The sequence below is a fragment of the Pimephales promelas genome, chromosome 12 (genome assembly GCF_988280905.1).
Source record: "Pimephales promelas chromosome 12, fPimPro1.hap1.1, whole genome shotgun sequence".
Taxonomy (NCBI): Eukaryota; Metazoa; Chordata; class Actinopteri; order Cypriniformes; family Leuciscidae; genus Pimephales; species Pimephales promelas.
In genome coordinates, this window is record NC_142780.1 from 33,353,936 (window position 1) to 33,380,513 (window position 26,578).

Consider the following 26,578-nt stretch of genomic DNA (forward strand, 5'->3'; position numbering starts at 1 on the left):
TACTTACCTCATAAATATTAATTAAGTATCGTGTTTTAACGGTCTGAACGGTTGGGTTACCGAGCAACAGCAGCCACGAAGATTAATCTTTCGAGGATGACGCCGTCAAACTACACCGTAAATATATTTCTTCAACGGACAGTTTGAAGTTTTGGAAATATTCATTTTAAACAGATGAGGATTGCGCTGGTAAAGTGTTCAGCTGAGAAAGCGTGTAAAGAAATGTTTACGTATCACCATCTGGTGGCAAAACAACGCCAACGCGGGCCAGTTTTTCCGAAGAAAAAAAAAACACAAATAATGACTGCAATTTAACATGAAACTTGTCATTCAAAGCATCCATATAAAAAATATTTTCTGTTTTCGAACTATGAATAACATTATATGAGATGCGTGATCCTCCAAGACAGCAGAATGCGTTTAAAACAACTGCATCTGAACATGCATCAATCTATTATATAATTTGGATTATTAGAATGTATTTTTGATTCTTATAACGGTATGAAAATGTAAAGAAAATCAAACATTTCCATTCGATATATACACACGTCATATCAGTTTGTCCACACGCCACGGGGCGCTAAAACTAAAAGGCTCATATTGAGAGTATATAGAGCCACATTCAATTATCCGAACGTTTTGTGGTATTTTGTAGTCTAAAGCGTAGTCAATAATTCTTTATTAATTGTAAGTTTCTTGACATCAAACTGAACCTTTATTCATTTATTTAGGAAATCATTGTATGGTCCCAAATGACTCTGGTCCATTCTGACCAGCGCTGAGAAAAGGAATAGATATCACGTGACCGTTTGTGTTTCAATAATATATCAAGAAAAATGGATACTTTGTTTGATAAAGACAGTGAAAGTCTTTTTTTTAAATTCAAATGTAATATATATGTTTGTATATATACACGTTTTTATGATATATTAATTTATTATATCAATATATTTTATAAGCTATGTATTATAATATTATTTAATGGTAAATGGTAAATTATTGTACAAGTATTATTCGTACTCATGGTTATGCTTATAGTTGTGCCATAATTTTTATTTTAAATGTACACTTATTATTTGAGCCCCGCCTACTTTGTCATCCCCGTTCGACGTAGATCGCCTTCTTCGCGCTTGTGATGCAGAAACAGCAGTGAGCAGCAACAGCATCACACACACACACCGAGCGCAGGTGCAATCATCTTCGGCTTTCTCTTCTCTCTGCGGGGAAGGATGAGACGATGGCCCGCAGGAGAGATGATGATGAAGAAGATGACGGACACAAGCTGATAGAGGAGGAGGAGGATGATGATGCGCATCCCATCATGGACAGTGAGGACGAAGATGAGCTGTCCCTGGATGAGATTTTACATCTATACAAGCAGCCCATCAACGAGGAGCAGGCGTGGGCTGTGTGTTACCAGTGCTGTCGCTCTTGTTTGGAGGACAAGGACGGTTCCAGTGGCTCTGCTGGTACCGGAGAACCGGGGGATGTGAGGATTTATAAAGACGGAGCGGTGCGGTTACGGTTACATTCCGGAGACAGATCAGGTGACAAATCAACATCTTCTTCTGCATCCATTACATACATCGGCATGTGCATTTATAGATATAACTGGTGTTGATTGGCATGCATTTGGGTGCATATGTTTTGGAACATCTTGCATGTTATCCTCACTGTTCTGCATCACAAAATAAACAATATTGAGTGATCACCTTAAATGCACATTTGCATGTGACATGTTTTGCAATTGTGTCATGCTCCTAATATCTTATATTTCTATTTTTATTTATTTAATTTTTTTTCAGTTTTAGTTTTTTGATTATGTAACAGAACACATGTGATTGTGAAGGCCTTTATCAGAAGGCCAGTAGGATACAATCAGTGGACTAAATTAACTAATAGTCTAAAATAAACACAAGAAAGTTTAAATTAGGCATAAATAAATGCTTTCAGTCACTGTTGTTTACAGTTATGTATGTTCCCTGATGCACATGCTTATAAACACAATATATGGCTCAGGGCCTGTGAAATTTTATATTCACATTTTTTTTTTTTTGTAAATATCACACAATATATAAAGAGTTCAGATGTAAAAGCCTCTAAATGCCATTTGAAATTTTCTTCTTTAATGATGATTTTTATCAAACTTGTATATTTAAGTTCAGTAATTTCACTTAAATAACAATTAATAGGTAATAATTACCATTGCCATTTAAGTGAAATCACTGAACTTAAATATACAAGCTTGATAAAAATGATCATTCTAGAAGAAAATTTCAATGGCACTTAGAGGCTTTTGCATCTGAACTCTTCATATGTTCTTTTGAGTATAAAATTGGGTCAAATGAAGTTTGCTATGTCACTCCATATATTTTATTTTGATATAATGAACTAAAATTACCCTGAAGCCCATGATTTTTGGATTTAGGATTTGTATTCTGGCCTAGGTGTATCTGAAACAGGGTTATTATTATATTAAAACCATAAAAAAAAATGTTAACTGAACTAAAATGCCATATAAAAACATAAACTTGTTTTATTTCAGCTTGTTTCCATGGTAGCATTTCTCATTTGCATTTAGTTTAACTTGATGTACTAAAAATTAAAACTGGAATACAACTTAATAAAATTGTATATAGACAAATTATAATATTTCAAAATTTCAAAAACTTTAACTAAACTGAAATTGGAAAATATAAAAATACATTCAAAATGTTAATAAAAGCTCTATTAGTATCAGTGATACTAAAGTAATTTGTGTGAAAGTAACCCGCTAAGCACCTGTGAATGGAGAATGAGGTTAATATCTTTTTAGTTCAAGCTCATTTAAAGGCCTTGCGAATATGATATCCCCAATGCTTTAATCGCTTCACATTTGCTGATAATAATAATGAAATGTGTTCACTGTTCAGCTTATCCACAGTTTAAAAGATGAACATATTTGTTACCATTCCAGAGGATTACATTATTGCTCTGAGGTTTACTCATTAGTTGAGATGTAGATGAGAAAAGCTTGAGTGAGATTTATGAATATTTCACTGCAGATTTTGTTAGCAGATCTGAGCTCACAGTTACAATCTCTTCTGAAACTAGAGTCTTTTGTCAAGGGAAACATCTCTTTGCTGTCTATTGAAATATCAAGGAGATCTCATTTGTGATTTTGCTTTCATTTGTGATATTGTCAGAGGAGAGGTGGTGAGGTTGCTTTTTTAATAAATGCTGTCATTGCTTACATGGTGTCTGGAAGATCGATATGTCTTGTGGAGAAAGCAGGTTGAAGGCAGAGTTACTTTGTCAAAAGTGCATGTTCCTCATTCGCTGTCGACTGCTGAAAAACAGCGGAGAAGTCCGTTTCTTTGCTGACTTTGCCTTGTCCTGAGATGAAGTGGACTTCACAATCATTATCATGTGTTTGCATGTTCAATCAAAGCCGACTGACATTAAGTTTCAGTCATCAGATGCTTAAAGAATATTTGCATCACATTCAGTGTGTTTTATGTAATAACAAAGCACTGCAGATTGTCCAGTCAATTACATAATGGATGTCTTGAAGCTGTTTATTTATCTGTCCCTGACTGTCCTCTCTTCTGTTCTCCCATAGGTGTGCGTAATCCGATCCGATCCTCAACACAGGTGAGTGATGTACAGTAACAGCACGAGCGTCAAATGTGTTTGATCGTTCAGTCTTGACATGGATAATATTATTCTCCCTTTAAGTGGTTCCAGCTGTTGCCATGTGGTTGCTATGGTGTTGTGGAGGGTTGCCAGGGCATTGCCACATAGTTGTTAAAGTGTTTTGAGTGTGATTTAATGCATCCGAAATCTGAAAAATACAGCCTCCAAAGGCAGGTTATAAAAGGACACATCCGAATTCAATAATCGTGTCACATCCTGGCTACTGAGATACCTTCGTTTGATCAATTTTTAACGGGTAGTATAGATAGGGCCTAAAACTAACTTTATGCCACACTTGCCAATGGCCAGTGACTTAAAGGGATACTTCACCTCTGGAAAGATGAATGTGTATTTAAAATGGGTCATTTATGTAGAAGAAATGTGAAATTATTTTTGAGTTTGGAGCTTTCTAGACTGAGAAAAGCCTGAAAATGTATTTTTGGCTTATGTGGATGAAAGACAACAACTCCCAGAATGCACTTGCTTCGCTGCCCTAGGAGGCCACGCCTACCGGTAACAGAGCGCAGTCGTTAAACAACAAGTCTAGGCTACTAGTGAGTCTGCCTGAAAATGTGTTTCGAGATCGCCCAAAATGTCCGGGATTCGGCTTTTGCGTTCTACTCTCACCATTCATTATGTTTACTGTGGCGAGTCAGTCAGTCATATAATGGAGGTCTATGGTCACCACCTCAAAGAGCATGCACAGAGAAGTCCAAATTAAACATGATTGAATGACTCGTAAATGTAAGTACACATTGATGGCCTAAGACACGAAACGAGCGGTTTGTGCGAGAAAACGAACAGTATTTATAACGTTTTTTTTTACCTCTTGTAACCACAGCCACGTCCAAGTGATCTGAAGGTTAGGGCGCTTCGGTCTGCGCAAGCGCTGGAAGTGATCTCTCGCGCGTGTACGTCACTCATTGTTTACGCCGAGATTTCAGAAGTGTTACCCTTCACTGTGAAGATCTAAACATATTTAGATATACATGAAATTGGAATAAGAAGTTTTTGTGAGGTACATTGTTTTTAAAATGACTTTTTAGGTTTAGTAAGCTTCAAATGCTAAATATGTTTGTTTTTCACATGATTTTTATATATATTTTTTTAATCAACTGAATATTTCTAATAGTTTAATAGTGAAATCATTAAGCTCTATTAACACAGTATCTCCTGCAGCATTTGTAGGTACATCTGTGTTCTTCTAAATTCAGATGTTTTCTGCTCTCTTAACCGGCCTGTCAGCCACAAGTACATTTTTAATTTGATGTCAACAGCTGGTGACATTTTAAAGGCCAATTAGAGACGTATAGACCTGACAGATCACTGTTTACATCCCAAGAATCTGACCTTTCAGGTTTATGTGTACAGTAGATCGATTAGAGCTGACTGTGACGGACTCTGACTTGACTATTATTTAAATATGCATTGAACTCAACTTAATTCAGTCGCTACGATTGTATTCATGAGACAGTTATTGTTGTCAGTTACTTAACTATTATTTAAATATGCAATTACCTCAACTTAATTCGCTATGAGTCAATGGCAATGAGTCAATGATTGATTGTATTCACGATACAGTTATTGTTTGCTGAACATTCATGAAGTTTACTAATGAAAGGTTAGCTATAATCTTAATCTCATTTGTTGACTTTATCTTTATATGGAACTCATGCATTTGCTAATATAAATTGATCATTCAGCAAATCTCATTAGCTACTGTATATTTCCATCCACCTAATTGTATGCACATTTTGTGATATTGCATAAAAAACACTGGATAAAAATGCGAAGATAAATTCAAAAAATGCACATAAAAGACAGATTATACTTGTTTTCGGGTTATTTATGCACATAAACTATGATGGAAACATTTAATGAATAAATCCCTCGATGTGCAACAGAAACACTCACGAGAGGATGTGGTTGGATAACTGAACTAATTCAGATTGCACAGCATCTCTAATATTGGTATGAAATGTCTGAACCAAAGTCTGTCGTCACAATGGTTGGGTATAAGGACCTCCCAGGAGTGTCTCACATGATTGCGTGCCCAAACACCAGGCAAGATAACATGTTTAATCTGTGCTCTCTTTATGATGGATAAAAGAGCCACTGTTTCTTCCTTCATTGAAGCAACTTCAGTTTTTATTACAGATGTTTTCTGCTATGTGACGTGAGATTGAAACGTTGCTTTACATGCAAATTCCACTCCGCGTGTGCATTAGCTTGATCAAGCCTGAAAAATTTAGTTTTCTGTCATGATTCGAGCATTTAGAAACAACATTTATTGAAAAGTTGTCAGATTTCATTGGTGATTTCAAATATAAAATACAATCTTAAATTTGACGAACAGTTTTGGAGAATTTGATGTTTCCCCATTCAAAAAGATTGGAAGCTGCACTTGCATGCCCGAGAGGCGTTTCAAAGATGGCCTCATAGTGAAATGGCTTGTCTCAAAGGGACTTTGGTATTAGCAACTGTCCCTGAGAGAAGCACTGCATGCCGGTGGATGAGGACACAAACACACACAGACAGATTTGCAGTCTACAGCAAACTCATCTTACAGTATGTGTATATGAGACTCACTCCTAGTCAAATCCTTGTTAAGCAGCTTTCCAGAAGCGATGAGCTCCCGCTGCAGAGCTCTAACAAAGAAGTGTCATTTCTCTGTCTGTTTTAGTTGGCAGTATTTGGCAAGAATAATCTGGATAAACTGGATCGAACTTAATGCTGATGTGCTAGTCTGGTTGTCTGTGTGCACAGTCTGCATGAAACGGAAGTTGCAATCATCTTTTTTCTCTATTGTATCCGAGCGAAACAGCTTCTCGAATGAGAACAAATGAAGGGCGGGGCTTTATTTTGTCAGTGGGGAATTGATTGGATGGTTGTGGTTTGCTATTGGTTGGTCTCATGTGAGTGACAGGTTTGCCCCGCCCTTGAAGTTATTTCGATTAAAGATTACGAGGCACATACATTTTAAAAATTAATGATAAATAATGCTATATTCCATTAAAAAAATATTGATTTACTGTATATTGTCAATTTTGTAGATTTTATAGCCCTGTAGGTGTGTATCGTAGTTTGCTCATGTTTATTTATGCTCCTTGTATTTTACTTTGTTACTGGACTATTTGACATTCATTGGACTAGATGCAATTACAAAAGCCAGGTTAAGTTAGAAACACAGGTTGAGAACTACCACTGCTGTATCCTACTGTATGTGTGTTATTAGAAACCTTACATGTTTTCATCGATGCCTTACCAGTTTACAGCTGCTGTAACAAGCCTTAAACAATGCAAGTAGACTGACTAGTTTCGGCATATCAGGTCACAGAGAGAGTTTCACCGTGTCGTTCAGCCCCAGGATTGACTGATCTGCTGTTGTTGGAGCCGTCAAGGTTCTTGTCAATACAAATAGTGTTTAGTTTACTTTTGTGTTTGAGGTTTTACATCAGCTGTATCTGTTTCTTGAGTTTCAAATATCCCTACTTCAGTACTAAGTGCCCTTCCCACATAGACAACATCTTTTTTTTAGTGCAAAAAAGTTCCTGGAAGTATTGTCAAAATATTTAAAGTTATAGTCTCTGAAACAAGCTTCGATATAATGCAAGAAAAATGATCTTGTTTGAATCATGTTCAGATTGGTTTACTGGAAAACAAGACAAAGATAGTGATTAATGAGAACACTGTAAAAAATAAAAAAATGACAGCTGTGGTTGCCAGAACTTTACCGTCAAAAATACAGTAGCAACGTTATTGGTTTTACAGACCGAACTTAAAATTTACGGTAATAAAGCGCATTTCATTATCTGATATAATGAAGTATTAATATCTGTTTTGTACCATTGTAACACACTGAAACCAACAATCATCACATCAATGATGAGTCACATAATCAATCAAAGCTCATCACAAGCAGCTCTTCCATAAGAAAGTTAAAACTTTTATAAAAAAAAAAGCACAGTGTCATTCACACAAACATTAAACACCATCATGGTAACAATAATAATAATAATAATAATAAACATTAATTTAACAACATTAAATGTAACATAAAACCCTAATGTACATAACTGATTAGAAAAAAACAGTTATTTCAACAAAAATACATAAAATGTGAAGTGAAGTTGTGGGAATGTCAATTTACGTTTTTTCACTGTAAATTACAGTTGTTTGTTTTTCAAAACTGTAAATTTAACAGTATTTTACAGTAAAATTACATTAAATGAACAGATCTACCACAGTTATTTACCGTACATAGTACGAAAACTTTCTGTTAACAAAATTAACAGTTTTGCACTGTAGCATTAATCACGAGTGTGTGTGCTGCAGATGATCGAGGCTCTGGGCATCAGGATCTACAAGGCTCTGGATTACGGGCTGAAAGACAACGAGGAGCGAGAGCTGAGCCCGCCGCTCGAGCAGCTCATCGACCTCATGACCAATGTGTGCGACTCAGAGAGCGACTCCTGCCCCGATGAAGGCTACGCCGCCACTGAGGAAGAGGAGGACGACCGGGAGGGGAACCCCGCGCACCCCTGCCGTATCCGTGGATACCGTGACATCATCAAGGTGGGGAGCAACAACAGTCTATCCTCCTTATTCCTGATAACCTTGTTACTGCGTTTTGAATTATGGGTTGCACTTCCGGTTTGGGAAACTTCCATTCAAAAAGGCTGAAACGAATCATTTCAAATCATAAAGTTGCCCTGCAAATAAAGCTGATCCGTCAGTTTGTGTTTTATTATTATTATTTTTTTAAATAATTTTATTATTATTTTCATTTGATGGATTTGTTGTTACAGCCTACACATGATCACTGTAGGTTGCTTGTGCAATTTCTGCATTACACGTGTACTTTGCACATTATGCTAATTTTCTTTATTTATAGATTATCAGGGTGAAATGGCCATTTATAACCAGAGCTGACTGCATGTGATCTGTATCCCACAATGCAATGCACTCAAACTCTCAGTGTGGGCTGAGCTATCTTCACTGGTGCACATGCATTCATTCTCATATTATTTTCACATATCTGTTCTGGTTAATAATCTGGTCACAGTGAGGAGATTTATAAACAAATATTTAAGTACCACGTTGATGTTTTTGTTGCACTAATGGGCTGCAAAATGCACAGACTGCTGCCAGTATGAAGCCAAGAGTGACTCAGCACACCTTCTGTCCATTTATTCCATTTATGAGACAATCGTATGGATCAGTGCGCCTCTCCCCTTATGTTCAAACCATCATCGTGTGAATTCCCAACACGGGCATGTGATGAATAATTGAATGTGAACTTTATTATAGTGTGAATCTAGCTGAGTGAATTGCCCTGTTGACTGTGTCCAGCTGTGCACCCTTCACCTGTCCACCCCAGCGGATGCTCCCAGTCACTACCAGGCCGTGTGTCGAGCGCTTTATGCCGAAACCAAAGAGCTGCGCACCTTCTTGGAGAAGATCAAGAGTGCGAAAGAGGTCAGAGGTTATACTTCCTCCCAAATAAGGCAAATTTCTTGTTTGTTATGTTTGGTTGACCTGGACATTCATCAGATTCTCCTCCCAGTAGACATTCTTTTATATCGGAGGCAGTGTCTTTTAGTATTATTTAAAATATTTCTATTAATTTTTTAAAAAATTTAAACTTTATTTAACCAGGCAAGTTAATTTCAACAGCAGCCTGGCAGGAGAGTTCAAATCTCCTGAAAGACATACTAACATATTACAATACACACACATATCATTTAAATTAAATATTATATTTATTAGTAATAATTTGAATTAGCTTTATTTTTATATTTTCAGTTTTTTTTATTCTCATTTTTTTTATATGGATATTTTATGTGCTTTTTCTTTTTTTATTACTATTTAATTTAATTAAAATAGTAATATTTATTTATTTAATTTTAGTTTAATTTATTTTTCTTTCCATTTTGGTTTTGGTTAATTTTTTGTTTTTATTTTTTTCCAGTTAGTCATTTTAGTTTTTCATGTAATATTTAAATCAGTGTTATATTAGTATAATTTATATACAATTATATTTTCTGTTAATATTTTGAATTAGATTTTAGTTTTATAATTTCTATTTTAATTTTAGTCAAAGTTTTGGTTATATTTGTATTTTTTTCATTTAGTTTTTATTTAATTTTTTGTTTAAATAGTTAAGAAAATTATTTCTCATGGTCTAAATTTTAGTTAACGTAGTTAACGATAACCCTGATATATTTTATTTATTTCAGCTTCGTTTCAATTTACAAAAATAATAGTTTTGTCAGTCACAATAACATTTTTGCTGTTGGTCTCATAACATGATTTGTGATTGAATAATTGTAACTATGTCATATGTGGAGGAGAGTCGCTGCTGGTTTTACTGCAGGCGGTTATAAACTCTTGACATTAGACGTGATGGTGACATTTCCATGGCTGCTTTTATTATGCCCTTTATTATGTATCAGCCAAATAACATGGCTTATATAAAACTGTCTCAGGGAAACACGAAAACCCAGACCTGGAAGAGATGGAAATTGTTTTATTTTGTCTCAGTTGATTTCATTTCACATAAACAGAGGAGAAGTGTTTACATAGAAGTCTTAAAGGCACAGCAGCAAAAATAAACGCCTGATAGTGGATGGACAGTAGTCATGAAACACTAAATTTACAGCTTTTCATGGTGCAAGAAACCTTGACTGACATTACATGTGGACTCTGTAAATATAAAGTCTTTAAAGCCTGCCTTCAGTTCTAATAGTATCAGCATTGTTTATGTGCTTAAGGCTAATAATGTCTGCTCTGTGTTGGCACACATTGACCACAAAATGTGTTTAAAGCGTCTCCTCTGTTTAGCACAGAATCATCATCCACTGTATTCCTCTCACAGGGAAATCTGTGGCTCCTCAGCACCTTTTGATGGGGTTTTGAGTGTAAGATGAGACGAGCCGCTCCGCCTTCACAAACCGTCTTCCTCTGTGCTCGTTCCCATGAGGGTTTACTGTTACTGCACTGAAAAGCCGTTTATTTCCAAACTAAAGCTGGGATACGGCCACAATGACGGCACCATTTGGGCAGAGGGAAATGACTTCAAATAAAACGATGCATAGTACAAAACTAAACATGCATGGCAAGTGAATATGAGCAAGTTCTGTTGTCCTATTGTCTATTTTTTTTGAAGGGAAAATGTATTCTTTTATTTTCCTCACCTATAAATTCATAACTTCCAGAAAACAAATGTTTATGTGCAAAAGGCATTAATTGACATGGAAATAATGTCACAAATAATGCACAAAAAAAAAAAACTCAATGTTTCGCATTCTTTCATTTTTTTGATTTCGTGGTGAAATATGTTTTGTGAGATTCATCACATTGTTGGGTGTAATAATAATGGACAGTTGCAGTGTCATACTGCCGCATCTATAGATTCTAGTAGAATCTGCTCAGCTCAGCTGTTGTCTGAAGAATTGTGTCTCCTCTGATTGGACAGAACCTGCGCAAGATGGAGGGAGAGACTGTTGACGCCCCTGGCAGGGAGTTAAACGAGCTGCAGAATTCTGATTGGGTAAGTGATCTGCTCTTCAAAGAATGGAGACTTTTGATTGGCTCTATTCATTCCTCATCCAATTTAGTTTAAGGCAAGACACCACAGGTAAAAAACGTAACTAATACATATAACAATACACCCCAGTCCCATTAAGAAGCAATTTTTTTTTGTATTACGAGTTTTCTAAAAAGACATGCAAATTATGCATTCTCTTAATAAATATCCACTATTTGCATAGATTTCCTGAAAAGAAAACTTTTGCTCTGAAAATGCAGTACATTTTATTTCCACTAGTCTGAAAGAACACATTATGAAAATCCAAACTGCCCAAAATCTCTGACTTGACCTGTGCATGTAAAACACTGTTTTTGCCTGTAGCATCCTGCCTTAAAGGATAACTAATACTGTAATATATTATGCTTCTAATGGAATAGTCCATTAGAGTCCGTCTAACGTATTGATGCATGTGTGCTGTGGTCAGACGTGGCTGTGGGTGCAGTTGATGCGAGATCTGAGGAACGGTGTGAAGTTGCAGAAGGTTCAGGAACGGCAGTATAACCCGCTGCCAATCGAGTTCCAGCTCACGCCGTACGAGATGCTCATGGACGACATCCGCTCCAAACGCTACAAGCTACGCAAGGTCATGGTGAGTTCAGAACACATAACGCCACATTTGTCGCAACACACCTTCATTTTCTTTACATTTACATTTATGCATCCGGCAGACGCATTTTATCCAAAGCAACTTATAGTACATTGCATTCATGGTATGGGAATCAAAGGCCTTGCTCTTCTTTTTTAGCTACACTGATGATTGCACAAAAATGTGTTTGTGGTATCAAATGTGTTTGAGGCAGGTAAACTGCACATTAACATTTTCAGAAGTTGCATTCAAAACATTAATTGCTAGTTAAATAGAATATCTATAGCTTTTTGATGAACATAGACCATCTAACTACATTGATATTATGTGGCAGTGGCTGCATTTATCGTGATTCAGTGATGCTTCCAGTGTCTGTTAGGTCTGTGCATGTGTGTGTTCAGATCTCTGTCTCTGTCTCTCCATCTCAGGTGAATGGAGATATTCCACCCAAGTTAAAGAAGAGCGCTCATGAGGTCATACTTGATTTCATCAGGTCCAGACCCCCCCTCAACCCTGTGAGTGATCCTTATTCACTACAAACTTAGGATGGAGTTCACTTACAATGAATTGCATGCACTGATAGCAGCATCTGCAATGTTTTTTTAGGGATTGAAGCTACAACAAAAAATCAGGCTACATCATATTCCTTTAACCGTCACTATATTTAAATACTCAAGATCAATAGCGTTTTAACCCTAAAACCGTATTCTGGACAAATGTGGGCAAAATAGTCTTGATTTATTTTTTAAAAAATACTTCCCTTGATCTGAGTGGTATAAGACTTGGCTACTTTTCCTAAGTTTGCCTCCTGAACACACACACATTTTTTGACTCAATTCTACAATGTTAAGTGGGTGAAAAAACACCAATAGAAATGAATGGGAAAAACTGTAATTTAGAGCATTCTAAAATAAGCCAAAATAAGACACCAGGTGACGGCAAAGTCACTTCATCTTTAGGTTTTAGCACTAAGAACTTATTGGAATGATATTTTAATGTAGTTAAAAAAATAAAACATAAAAATAAGCATAATTTACATAGTAACTATGGTACTTTTTGAAGTAAATAAATTCAAAAATACCCCCAAAATAAAAAAGAAAAACACCATAAATGGATAGACAAAACTTTATGTAAATATAACATTTATAATAAAATAAAATTAGGATCACACCTGAGTCCTCTGTGCCCACATTTGTCCACAATTACAGGATTAGGGGCTACAAAGTGAATACAGTTTGAGGGTTACGAGATGATATTTATATTGCCTGTTTGCATAAAATTATCAAATTAAACACTTTTAAATGTTATTGTAAGTTATTACTAAGCGATTGCTCTTTTTGTTATACGATTATTAATATTGATTAATAGAATACATTTAAAAATGTTTTTATGTTTGTGGAAAAGGGATGTGAGATTATTTTAGGCTACACAGACAAAACAAGTATTTAGGGATTAGTTCATTGCGTTTTACGCTCAACAAAATCAAGACTTCACATTGGTTATCTTAGGCGCATGGAAAACAAAATGGTTATCCAGATTATATATAGAAAGCAGGCAAAGAACGTTCCCCATCATTTCTGCATGCTCACAAAAACTCCCGTTATAATAAATGAAGCTCGCTACGCCACAATAAATCTTTTACTTGTGTCATATCTGCACTTTGTTTAAGATGAGAGATTTTACAAGAGAGCAGAATTCATTTGTGCACTGAAACAAACTTTTAATGCCAGTTTTTTTTATGCATGGTTCAATCAAGGAATTGTGTGAATTAGATAACACCACTAACTTGAAACTGAAGAAGTGATCGCAATTTGTGGCATGGGAAATTAAATTGACTCAAAATACTCCATGATATCTACGTGTGATTTCAGGTGGCAGCGCGAAAGCTCAAGCCTCAAGCCGAACGTCCTCCCAGTCTGCATGAGCGCATTCTGGAGGGGATCAAATCAGAGAGGAAACTGAGGCCGGTGTCGCCAGATCAGATCCGGAGAAGTAGATTCGGTGAGACTTTAAACTCACACGCACAAAATCATACGGTACTATACATGCATTTTCTGTTTGACATGGACATACAGCAGGTCATTGGAGATGAATATGCATCGTGTATGAAGGTCACTGCACACGCTTGCAGCTCGATGTTGTAATCAGACTTCAATTGAGATGAACAATCACTGAAACAAACCTGTGTTGACATTTGCTCTGATTGCAACGTAAAAGTCACACAAGTCCGTGTGGCGTATATCAGCTTCATACATGGCTGATTACTATCTGTGTCGTATTATTTAGTCCATCCATGTTAATTGATGGATGAAATGTCTTAATCGCATGTGTTATCTTGCTATAACACACTGAGTATTACTGAATTAGCCATTTTTTGCTATTGTGAATCTTTATACTTGCCTGTTTAACACCCTGCCTGTTTTCTTGCAGCCATTCGGCCTCTTAGCATGTCTCAGAGTTTTGATTCATCAGGTAAAGCTGTGATGTGATCCGTCTGTAATGATTAGAGCTTAGTCTCCTGTCATTTCATATATAAAACCGGGAGCTCTTCATTTGAGGGTCCTGCTTTAGATGTGTATTTAATTCTCAATTTTTAATGCTGGCATCAGATAAGCAAAAGTGCCTCAGGGTTCAGTAATGAAGATCATGGATGTTATTTATTAATTTGTTCAGTTATGTTTTTGGACCCTCAAATGAAATGTGACCACTTTGATTTCATCTTATTAACACCGTTAATTTTTATAGTTAATATTAACACAGCATATAAATGATAATCCGTTCGTCACACACCACCGCTTCCGGGTCCAAATGCTTTATCAGATGCCAAAAGGAAACAACAATGCTAATAATATACACTCATGATGTGATGTATCAACAAAAATCATGATCCCAACCTTTATCTCCATACGGAAATCCCAGATGGCCAGGCAGCGATTCATCTTTTATGAATCGTTTAAATATTTGTGTCTGGGATGCCGTGAGCACAGAGACTACACTCTTAGAGGAAATGGTTCTATTTAGAATGAAATGGTTCCATCACCCGCTTCATATATGGAACTCCAAAATGGTTCCATATAGAACCATTTTTTTTGGTAAAAGGTTCTATTGGCCAAGTATGGAACCCCAGGGTTCTATATAGAACCCAGAGGAACCCTTTTTTTAAGAGTGTATAGAACCTTTTAGGGGTTCCAAATACATAGCGCTGCTAGAACCTTTCAAGGTTCTATATAGAACCTTTTCTTCTAAGACTGTAGAGCTCATGAACAATGTTGAGATATTATTCACAAGTGAAACGAGTAGAGGCTTGGACCCAGAAACAGTATTCGTTACAGTATGTTATGACTTAATTCATTCACATGAAAGTAGAGTGGATTAATATGGAAAGATGTGGTTTACTCATTTGATGTGTTGGCTGACATTACCACATGGTTATTTCATTTACAGTATATACATTATTCTTACATCTAAAATATTATCTTTAATTATAGATGTAAAATGACTCACATTGTGACTAGAAACTGGTCAAATGTGCAGATGTTCATAGAAAGAGTCACACATAAAGGTTTCTCATCTGAGAGGATGAGTGTGCGGAATTGAATCGGAGGTTAAAAGGGAGTTTGCAGGATTCACAGACAGAGGAAAGTCTGTGTTCGGAAGTCAGTAGCGGCTGCACTTTAAAGTTATATGGCGGTACCACGGTTCAGTGATGCTATCAAATGGTAATACCATGTGACTTTTATATACAGCAGCCTCAAAAAGGATCATTGATCTCGTTATAAGGAGGGGCTTCATAGAGACAGGAACTAAACAAAGCGTTACTGACAGACTGGGAAGAGAGGAGCTGCAACAATGGATGTGAAAAATAATGTGTTTTGAACATTCAAGCATGAAAACCTGTTCTAGAAGAGCTCAAAAACAAAATCAAAACTTTGAAAAAGGACATAATAGGTCGCCTTTAGGACTAAATGAATTACCAGTGCTCTGTTTCTAATCAAAATGAGTGACATTGGCCATGTGACTTTTGGACAGGCTCTTCTCTGCGGTCGAGACACACACAAGAATACAAGAGATACACTGAATGTACCAAATATTTAGAAACATTTTCACTTCTCAGAGGTTTAGATCCAACCGTAGTGTTCGATATTTTATCTTTACGTCACACACTCATTCACGGCTCTCATCTGTGGTGTCGTGTGTGTAGTGACGTTTTCATGTGCTTGTGTTTGTTCTTTATGACTCACTCCTAATGCAGAGACACTTTCAGCATCATGTACAAGAACAAATGGTTAACATTAGCAGATTATGCAGGTTCTATTGACTAGCAGCTCAAATCTTCAACACTGTAAAAATGATATTTCGAAGTGGTAAATAAAACAGAACAAGTCAAATTTACAAGTAAAAACTAGCCTATTTGAGTCTTTCTACTTAGAAATTTAATGTTTTCTTCAATGTGTTATTTGTGAAACTTACTAGCAATTTCATAATTTATAATTTCTATATAATATATAATATATTTTTTTTGTAAAACATACTTCTCTTGGTCTGTATGCGTGTTTTGCTGTTCGTGTAACTGTCCTGTCCTGTCTTCTGTAGACGTGTCGTCCTCTGACGGGGCGAGGAAGGCCTCCAGCACGCTGTCGTTGGCCAACGGAGTGTCTCTTCAGCAGAACAGCTCTGCCGGGTTTCAGAGGAAAAGACTTCAGGCACCGACACTGTCTGAACTGGACAGCTCCGATTCAGACGTGAGGGTTTTTATTAGGACGTCATTTTTGGTCATATCATCTTTATGTAAGCCACTTATTTTCAGTAATGTGTTATCTCACTCAGGATGAGACCATAGGTCAAAGGTCAGCCAGCTGCTCCAGCATCTCTACATCCATGGTGGATGACACGTCGCCAGAATCCATCCTGGGCAAGAAAAGTGAGTCCCTCTTTTTCTTTTTTAAATTTTTATTTAAAAAAAAAAAAATGATGACAGTTGAAATACTTTTTGCCCCTCTATTTTTGGAGCAAATGGGATTTCTGTGGGGAATATTAGTTTTATGACCATTCAAGTTTGATTTAAAAATTGAATTTTTAAATTGATTAATTTGATTATCAAAAAAGGTGGAAAATTCGATTTTTAAATCAAACTTGAATTGTCATATAAAACTAATATTCCCCACAGAAATCCCATTTGCTCCAAAAATAGAGGGGCAAAAAGTAATTCAACTGTCATCATTTTTTTTTTTAATGGTCCTAAATCAACACTTACTTAATAAACAGGCGACCCCGGTAACTTTATTAAGAGCTGCAATATAATAATCTGGAGACTACACGTTTAATTTTACTAATATGCATCAATAAAAATAAAAAGCATACAATGACTTCAACATAATCAGTTATGTTAACCCGACGGTGGAAAAGCGGCTTATGATAACTAGTTTCCTAAGTTGCTAAGTTTTACATCTCGCATTACGTCTTGTTATTGTTTACTAAAACTAAAATTTGAAAATAAAATATAAATATTACATGAAAAACTGAAATAACTTAAAACGAAAATAAGAAATGTTGTCTTGGAAACTAACTGACATAATAATTAAGTTGATGCACTAATATAACTAAAACTGGAAAAAAAATAAAGTTAAATAGAAAAAAAACGAATGAAAATTACAAAAATATAACAAAACTGCTGAAAACATTAATAAACAATTTAATAAATAATATAATAATCTTACGTCCCTTTTAAGATTACTTTAAAATAAATCACCAATATTTAATGTCCATTTATTTATTTGTTTGCTATATATGTGTGAAATGAGAAGGATAATGTACACTCAACAGATCTCCACTTCACATCTGGCTCCAGATTATTATATTGCAGCTCTTAATAAAGTTACCGGGCTTGCCTGTTTATTAAGCTAGTGTTGATTTAGGACCATTAAGTGCAACCAGAGGTCAATCATGTCCACTTTCATGATTAGTTCAGCTTAATGCAAATGCACAGCATCACTTTGCACTATAGCTGTATTGATAGTAATGTGTCTCTCTCAGCTCCGCCCATGTTCCTGCCCATCTCGTCCACACCTCAGCCGGAGCGACGCCAGCCCGCCCAGCGCCGGCACTCCATCGAGAAGGAAACGCCCACGAGCGTCCGCCAGTTCCTGCCGCCCTCCAGGCACAGCTCAAAATCCTTAGTAAGTGAGAAAGACACATTTACAAACTCCTCCTCCATCCTCGGTCACTTCTGCTGCCGTCTCTTCAGGCCATTTGCAGTCTTAAGCTTTTGGTCGTTGATAGAAACAAATAATGCCACACGCTTCAAACCGTCTAATGCTACACTGTTGTCAAATTACATCATTTTACAATGTTATCATTTTGGAAATTAAGTTATTTTGGTTGTAGTTTTCATTTTGGCTACTTTGCCTTTTTTTAAGTGAACCTTTTTTGATGGTCTGATCTATATTCACATAAAAATTAAATGGCTGTAATACTTTAAAAAAAATTATTTGTCACATCACACACTGGTTTGAGATATAGGGATGCTAATCTGAATGTTGAATGCTGATGTCTGCAGTGGCTTCAGTATCCCAGAATTCCTCTTCACACTGTGTTTCTCTTTGGCATTGCGGCTGTGAAGAGGTTAATGAGTGGCATTGCTGCTGTAGTTTTGTCTCTGGTAACGTCTGGCCGGTGTCTTTGGACAGGAGGAGTTTTGTTTCCCGGTGGAGTGTCTGGCTCTGACGGTGGAGGAAGTGATGCACATTCGGCAGGTTTTGGTCAAAGCCGAACTGGAGAAGTTTCAGCAGTACAAAGACGTCTACAATGCCCTGAAGAAGGGGAAGGTGGGAACTGCTTTTATTAGCGCATTACTGCAACCATTCAGAGGAAGCATCATGTCAGCAAAAGCAATCAAGTAGACTGAAAAGCTTTAATGCATGAAGTTAAAAACAGTGTTTATTAAAAATAAACAAGGCATGTTTTCCACATGGATTAGGTTCAAGCAATAAATAAAAAAATAAAACCATCTCGAAATGAAAGTCATTGTAATGCGAAATTAAACTAATTAAAATTTGTAAAGTTACAATTTTCGTGACAATCTTGAGAAAAAACTCATTAAATTTCGAGAATAAAGTCGTGTTTCGATAAAAAAACTCGTTAAATTTTGAGAAAAAAGTCGATATACAATCTTGAGAATAAACTCATTACATTTCGAGAATAAAGTCGTTGTCTTTCAAGAAAAAAATCGTTAAATTTCAAGAAATAAAAACTTAAAACCATCTCGAGATTAAAGTCATTATAATGCGAAATTAAACTAATTAAAATTTGTAAATTTACAATTTTTGATAAAAATAAGTCGAAATACAATCTTGAGAATAAACTCATTAAATTTCGAGAATAAAGTTGTTTTGTTTCGATAAAAAAAACGTGTAAAATTTTGATAAAAAAAGTCGAAATACAATTTTGAGAATAAACTCATTCAATTTTGAGAATAAAGTCAGTGTTTTTGACAAAAAAAACTTGTTAAATTTAGAGAAAAAAGTAGAACTAATCGTGAGAATAAAATCATTACATTTTAAGAATAAACAACTTTATTCTCGAAATTTAATGAGTTTATTCTCAAGATTGTATTTCAACTTTTTTTTCCTCAAAATTTATCAAGTTTACGCATTATAATGAATTTAATCTCGAGATGGTTTTATTTTTTTATTATTACTTGGCCCTAATTCTCTTCCGTATATCTGACTAAATGAACATTAGGAAGAATTATATTGAATCATTTTCATTTTTATGTGTCAGCATAACAAAACAGTCATGAACAGTTTTCAACATTGATAATAATCAGAAATGTTTCTTGAGCAGCAAATCATCATTTATAATGATTTCTGAAGGATCATGTGACTCTGAAGACTGGAGTAATAATGCTGAAAATTCATCTTAGATCACAGGAATACATTACATTTAACTATATATTACTATAGAAATCAGTGCTTTAAATTGTAATAATATTTTACAATATTACTGTTTTCACTGTATTTGTGATACACTTTTGTCTTGGTAAGCAGAAAATACTTTTTACAAAAACATTGAAAAAGTTTTGATAGCTAGTAGTGTGTATATTCCATATATTTTACTAAAACATTCTGATACATGATAAATGCCACACAGAGACTTTTAACATTTGGAGTTGAAATGAACAAATCGTAGAATCAAAGTTTTGAATCGATTCACTGAAAGAGACATTTTGAACTGATTCAGAGAAATAATTCAAACTTGAACTCTTGTTTTACTGCTGAAGTTCGAATCAGACACCATTAAAATATCTCCGTCTGAACACTCGTACAATACACGAGACAAATAAAAATTATGAAAAAAAAAGTGCTTTGAAATCATATTTACACTGTTGCTTATTTGTGGTCTGGCAGCAAAAACATTGCAAATATATTGTGAATATTGAGCATGACTCTCTGTATTAATTCATTAATATTTCTCTTTTCACAGCTGTGCTTCTGCTGCCGAACTAAACGATTTTCCTTCTTTACCTGGTCCTACACCTGTCAGTTTTGTAAAAGGTAATAAATAACTTGCCATCTTTTTAGTCAATGCTCATTTAAGAACTTTTAGATATTTCAATAGAAGCCAAGACAAAAATACTAAGTCAAAAACTAATTTTGAATGGTGCTGTATCATCTTGTTCTTGACTTCTGCAGGCCTGTGTGTTCACAATGCTGTAAAAAAGTAAGTCACGATCTGTACAAACTGTTCATGTTCACATAACTTCATGTAATTCTTTTTTTATATTATTTGTGGCGAGCTCATCGTGACTCCATTTCCAAGGTCACAATCACGTTTGGAACGTTCTGTCCTTCAGGAAATCAAGAGCTAATGGCAGCTTATTTTGTGCTTATCACAGTCTTTTCTGTTGCTTTAGATGCGGCTGCCATCGAAGCCCTACGCCAGTCTACCCATTTACTCTCTGGGTCCGTCCACGTCCACGCTGAAACGGGACAAGCCGGTCCACAAGCCAGAGAAGCCCAGCACGAGCCACCATCGACCCAGCCTTCAGCGCACAATGTCCAAGTACAACAACAATGTCCAAGTGAACTAACAATGAGCAATACATTTGTTACAATATTTATCTTTTTTAATGTTAGTTCATAAAAATACAGTCGTTCACGTTCTGTTCACAGTGCATTAACTAATGTTATCACATAAAACTTTTGATTAGTAAATGTTGAAATTAACATTAACAAAGATTAAAAGATTAGTTCACTTTAAAAAAAAAAAACTTTTGCTGATAATTTACTAACCCCCATGTCATCCAAGATGTCCATGTCTTTCTTTCTTCAGTCGAAAAGAAATTAAGGTTTTTGATGAATTGAAAACATTCCAGGATTTTCTCCATATAATGGACTTCAATGGGGTCCAAACGGTTCAAGGTCCAAATGAGAGTTTCATTGCAGCTTCAAAGGGCTTTAAACGACACCAGACGATGAATAAGGGTCTTATCTAGCGAAACGATCCCTCATTTAAAAAAAAAAAAATCTTTTTCGAGTCATTTCGTTCATTCAGTGAACGAAATGACTCGAAAAAAGATTCGTTCATTTTGATGAACGAGTTTCGAACAGGAGAGTCACGAATGCACATCACAGAACACAGCAACCATTTGAGCTTATAAAACTTAAATGTTTTTATTTATTTCTGAAATGGCCGATCGTTTCGCTAGATAAGACCCTTATTCATCGTCTGGTGTCGTTTAAAGCCCTTTAAAGCTGCACTGAAACTCTCATTTGGACCTTGAACCGTTTGGACCCCATTGAAGTCTATTATATGGAGAAAATCCTGGAATGTTTTCATCAAAAACCTTCATTTCTTTTCAAATGAAGAAAGAAAGACATGGACATCTTGATGACAAATTATTACGTTTTTTAAAAAGTGAACTGTAGAAGTGTTGTTCACTCTTAGTTCATGTTAACCAAGTAACAGTAGTTCACTAATGTTAACTAATGAAAGTGTTTCCAAACTCACATTTGTGAGAGGAAAAAAAGACATAATTGTGAGATATAAAGTCGCAATTCCCTTTTTTGTTTTTATTCTAAGCCTCCATAGCATAGATCTCGTCTCTACTAGCGGATATTCATATTTACCGTTTCTTTTCCATCTCTCGAAGATTATCTAAGCAGACTCGGCAGTCGTCCTCATCTCAGGAGGAAATCGAGCTCCCGAAAGATCTGATGGAAGACTGGAACACCATGGAGGTTTGTGTCGACTGCAAGAAGTTCATCTCCGACATTATTGCCTCCGGCAAGCACAGCCTCTCTCTGGCCAACAAGCGTGCGCGCTTGAAACGCAAGACTCAGTCCTTCAGCACGGCATCTGAGAAGGGCGCAGAATACCGGCCGTCGGAGAGAACTATCAATGAGGTTTAGCCGTGTGTCGTCCTGTTGTAGTCCTACAGATTAGATGGTCAAGCGAGAGATCAGTCGTCAGCCGTGTTGTACAGAGACAATAAAATCTTATGGATGTGTAGCAGTACTTCCACACGTGGGCCATTTTCCATTCTGTGCTGTAATCAATGAACTTTATGACTCATTAGGCCTTGAATTTTCGTATAGTGTATTTTTGCGGAATCCAGACATTTCAATAAGGAATCCACGCAATTGTATGGAAGCTCATTTCCACTACATAAGATTAAAAAAGTCATTCTTTGGTAAATCTTAATTATGACTAAAAGTCATAATTATTGGATTAAAAAGTCAAAATTATGAGATAAAAAATTGAAATTATAACATAAGTCCAAAATATGACATACTAAATCGGAATTGACATTCAAAGTCATGACATATTAAGTCAAAATTATGACATAATAAATTAAATTGACACTAAATCATATTTATGACAAACTACGTTGAAATTATGACATAACAAGGTTGAAATAATGGCATTAAACGTAATAATTATGACAGAAAGCAACGGCAGTTTTGCTACTACTTTCAAAGTTCTGTGTGACTGCCACTAGGGGACTAAAAGCGACAATCGAATGCGAATGTCGGAGATGCTGGAAAGGCGGTTTATCACCGCATTAACACAAGTTTGGCCAAAGCTGCTTTAAGGCAAGCCTCCAAGGTTAGCAAAAAAGCATAAAGCTGCTGTATGCAGGGAAGGAGACCGGAGGCCATTTATTAATAGATGTCAATGGAGGAGTTGAATAAAGTGCTTTTGTTGGAAAACAGCTTAGCATTTAATAAAGCGATAGCCAATCGGCTAATCTTCAACATGTTTGCCATTACATTACATAAAATTAAACATTTTGGGCCATATTTTACAAAGTAGCATAAATGCACAATCTCAAAAAAGCGGCGACTGACGACACACACATTAAAGAACACAGACACAGCCGGATCATTTCCATAATGACCAACACAATCTACCAAGAGCAGCGCAAATTCGGGTCTGTTTTTTTTGTGGTGTTAAATAATGACGCTAATACTAGTAAATTGACGAGTGCCAACCTTAAATCACCTCGCATGATTCATTTAAATACTCTCCTCACATACATGATTTTGCCTTTCAAAGGGAATCTCCTACAAATGCAAAAGCAATAAGATCAGCCTCTAAAATAACCCCGTCCATGCCTTTCAGCACTCATTTCTCACTGCGTGTCTTTAGGAAATCCTGACAGTCGTTTTATTTAATGCCAAGAGGGTTTGCGCTGGAGTTGGTGTTAGTAAATCTGGCCCTTTCATTTCAAAACCGGGATATTAGCAATAACCCGGTCGCGAACGGCCATGTAAACACCGGCAAAAACCCGAATACTCATATCGCGGATTTTAAAAACCGGGATATTATACCTGGGGTACCCCCTCCCAGATAGCAAACTGACATTGAATCAACGTGGAAATATGACATAGAAACAACGTTGATCTAACATTGTTTTGCTCATCGAATTAACGTTGAACCAACGTGAGACGCGTCATTCTTTCAAAACTAACGGAAAATCAACTTGAAATCAACGCATTGTTTCAACGTTATGAAACTAGCAAACCAATTTTCGATTTTCATTTAGCTTTGAAGAATGCCGCGTCTGACGTTGGTTCAACGTTAATTCGTTAATTAGTTAATTAATTAATTAATCAACGTTTTTTCAATGTCATGAGAGAGACGTCGTTTCCACGTTGATTCAATGTCAGTTTGCTGTCTGGGCTTTCTGACACGATTTTTTGGTCATGTAACTTAAACGCGTATCGGCATATTCCCATAGTGATTTGTGTTCTGCGCATGTTCTATTCGCAAGGAATCTTGGTCTTTTGAGTAGAGAAGCTTCTCGCTGCATACAAAAATCCGCGCGCAGTTTACCGGAAGTAAACATGGCGAGACCAGGCGAGAGACACAGCACAGCATACTTTTGGAGAAAGGTCAGTAACGTTACCAGCATCAAAGCGCAAACAAAGTCGATCGCTATCTGCCCCGTACTATTCATTATCCGCGTGCTGCTGTTATTGTTGTCTTTGGATACAGAAAGAAGAATCGGAAATGACGCATATTGCGTCTTTTAAGGTTGTCCGTACGTCTAGACGCTAACGAGCGTCGCCGTTTACATCGGTATTTTGCAATTCCATGTATACAGGAGAAACTCTCTCTGCTCACGCATGTAAACGGGTTATTCCTAATGTTTCAGAAACCAGAATAGTGACCTTAACCCGACCATAACCCAAAAATTAGGATTCAATTCAAAGACATCAAGCCTGTAATATGATTGGTTATCAAGGAACATTTGATCCAAGTTGGCCGTTAGTCTTTCTCGAATGGTAGCTGCAGACCCTGCTATCAATAATAAGACCAGGTCGTCCCAAGCATTGGGGAGGAACCAGTGCGAGTTCGGACCGTTTGCCGTGTGGCCCCACCAGTTGCACCGCTCTTAAGGACGGCCCTTAATGGGCTATATGCACGCATAAGTTCCGCATTTGACGCAAGGATGCTCGTCCATTTCTGGTTGTGTAGATTAAAGCGGAGGAGAACCGGAGAAAACGGGATTATGGCAGAGTCTTCAATATTTACTGTCCTCCCGTCTTTGAAACGAAACGTACATACGTTTAGATGTAATTTTATATATAGTTATGTTTATTTAATATAATTTTAAAAAGAAGCATAAACACAACGAGGGGTGTCTGTTTTATCTGTTTTTGTGACTAACGTTTCATTAGTATAACCATGGAGTATAAAATTCAATATAAATTCTCGGTATTGCATTGGACTCTATGATCGGCGGAAGTTATCGAGCATCCTTAATCCTTCACCGGAAATAACGCCGTGCATAGAGCCCATAAGACCATCTTTGATTCGGCACCGCATTGCAGGGTTAACAGCGAAAAAGTAACACCAACCCTGCTTCTGAGAAGGGTTTCATAACCCTGGGTAAAAAGCGGTGCTTCTAAATTACAAGTGTTACACGTTCCCTTAACCCGGGGTTAAAAAGCTGGGGTTAGAATGGCGATAACCCCAGGTTAAGTATGGAAGCCCATTTCTGTTACATAAAAAAATGCCTTGGTGAATCACAATTATGACATAACTATGATATGCTACTAAAGTGTAATTATGACATAAAACATCAAAATAAGAAAAAAATGACATTATCCCCTTGTTTCACAGACCAGGCTTAAGTTTGTCCCAGATTAAGATGCATGTTTGATCTGTTTTAACTGAAAAAAACTTGCAAGATGATATTCAAGATGCATACCAGTAATGTTTTTTTCTAAGGTACGTTTATAAAAGATACTTAAATGTCGTAATTAAAATAGGGCCTAATCCTGGCTTAATCTAAACCCTCTCTGTGAAACCAGGCCAAAGACTTAGTATTTTATAATTGTGACTTTTTGTCTCATGACTGTCATAATTAAGTTTTTTTTTTTTTTTTATGTGGCAGAAATGGGCTTCCATAGTTAATGCTGCCTTCTGCTATCGGAATTACGTGTTTCCTAATTAAATACGAGTTTCCTAATTAAAAATTGAACATGAACGCCGTCTCAAGTCGTATACCCAAGTTCCCTAGTTTCCCGAGAACGATTGCTCCTGTGACTGCTATTCGTTATCAGTGCTTTCCACAACAGCTTTATCACTTTGTTTTGTTTGTTAAAGTTAGCATTTTTACATATACGAATAATCATTTGAAGCGTGTGTTTTATACACTGTGTAAATAGCCTGTATTTGACCGAATTCCTAATCTAGATAGTGCAGTGACTGTTATATGATTGTCAATGAATGGGATGCTACATATCATTTTGAATTATTAAGATTTTCCCAAAAAAATAGGCAGGAATAAACCTGGTGTCCTCCATGATTCCGGGTCTTTCCGAGAACAAAGCACCGTAATCACGACTTCAGAAGTCAATGCCGTCTTCATACAGGTCTTGAAGTCAGCATGAAATGATATTCACAACTTCCGTAGTGAGACGTTAGGGCTGGACAATACATTGAATATTCACTACTTTCTCAATCCTTGTCTCGTGACTTGCAACCAGGGTATTCATAAAGAAAAAAGTCAGATTGGGTTTTGCGTATTGTTCACAATAAGACCAGGAACATCCTTTAAGAAAGTGAAAAGAATCAGTTTTGAGTTCAGGTTGACTCTAAAATCTATCGTGTGTGTCTCGTTTATGGACGTTTAAACCGATAAGCACAAATACGTCACTCAACACAAGCTAAAAATCAATTGGCAACAATTAGAAACATCATGAGATATTGTTTTC

At 36.3% G+C, this 26,578-nt stretch overlaps 1 protein-coding gene across 4 annotated transcripts; it reads left to right on the top strand.

Moving 5' to 3' along the window:
* Nucleotides 1–52: 52 nt before the first annotated feature.
* On the top strand, nucleotides 53–25,401 carry spire1b (spire-type actin nucleation factor 1b). 4 transcript variants are annotated; one of them, XM_089118038.1, is made up of 18 exons: nucleotides 53–117; nucleotides 1,142–1,547; nucleotides 3,602–3,633; nucleotides 8,011–8,250; nucleotides 9,028–9,153; nucleotides 11,153–11,227; nucleotides 11,691–11,855; nucleotides 12,281–12,367; nucleotides 13,724–13,853; nucleotides 14,283–14,324; nucleotides 16,446–16,594; nucleotides 16,680–16,773; nucleotides 17,886–18,028; nucleotides 18,539–18,676; nucleotides 20,334–20,404; nucleotides 20,543–20,570; nucleotides 20,764–20,912; nucleotides 22,003–25,401. In XM_089118038.1, the coding sequence occupies exons 2-18, from the start codon at nucleotides 1,238–1,240 to the stop codon at nucleotides 22,259–22,261; spliced, it is 2,238 nt and encodes a 745-aa protein (XP_088974164.1). In that variant the 5' UTR covers nucleotides 53–117; nucleotides 1,142–1,237; the 3' UTR covers nucleotides 22,262–25,401. The 4 variants fall into 4 exon arrangements, with proteins under 4 accessions (XP_088974164.1, XP_088974165.1, XP_039516886.2 ...); XM_089118039.1 differs by lacking the exon at nucleotides 53–117 and having other exon boundaries at nucleotides 1,111–1,547; nucleotides 20,764–20,931; XM_039660952.2 differs by lacking the exon at nucleotides 53–117 and having other exon boundaries at nucleotides 1,111–1,547.
* The last annotated feature ends 1,177 nt before the right edge of the window (nucleotides 25,402–26,578 follow it).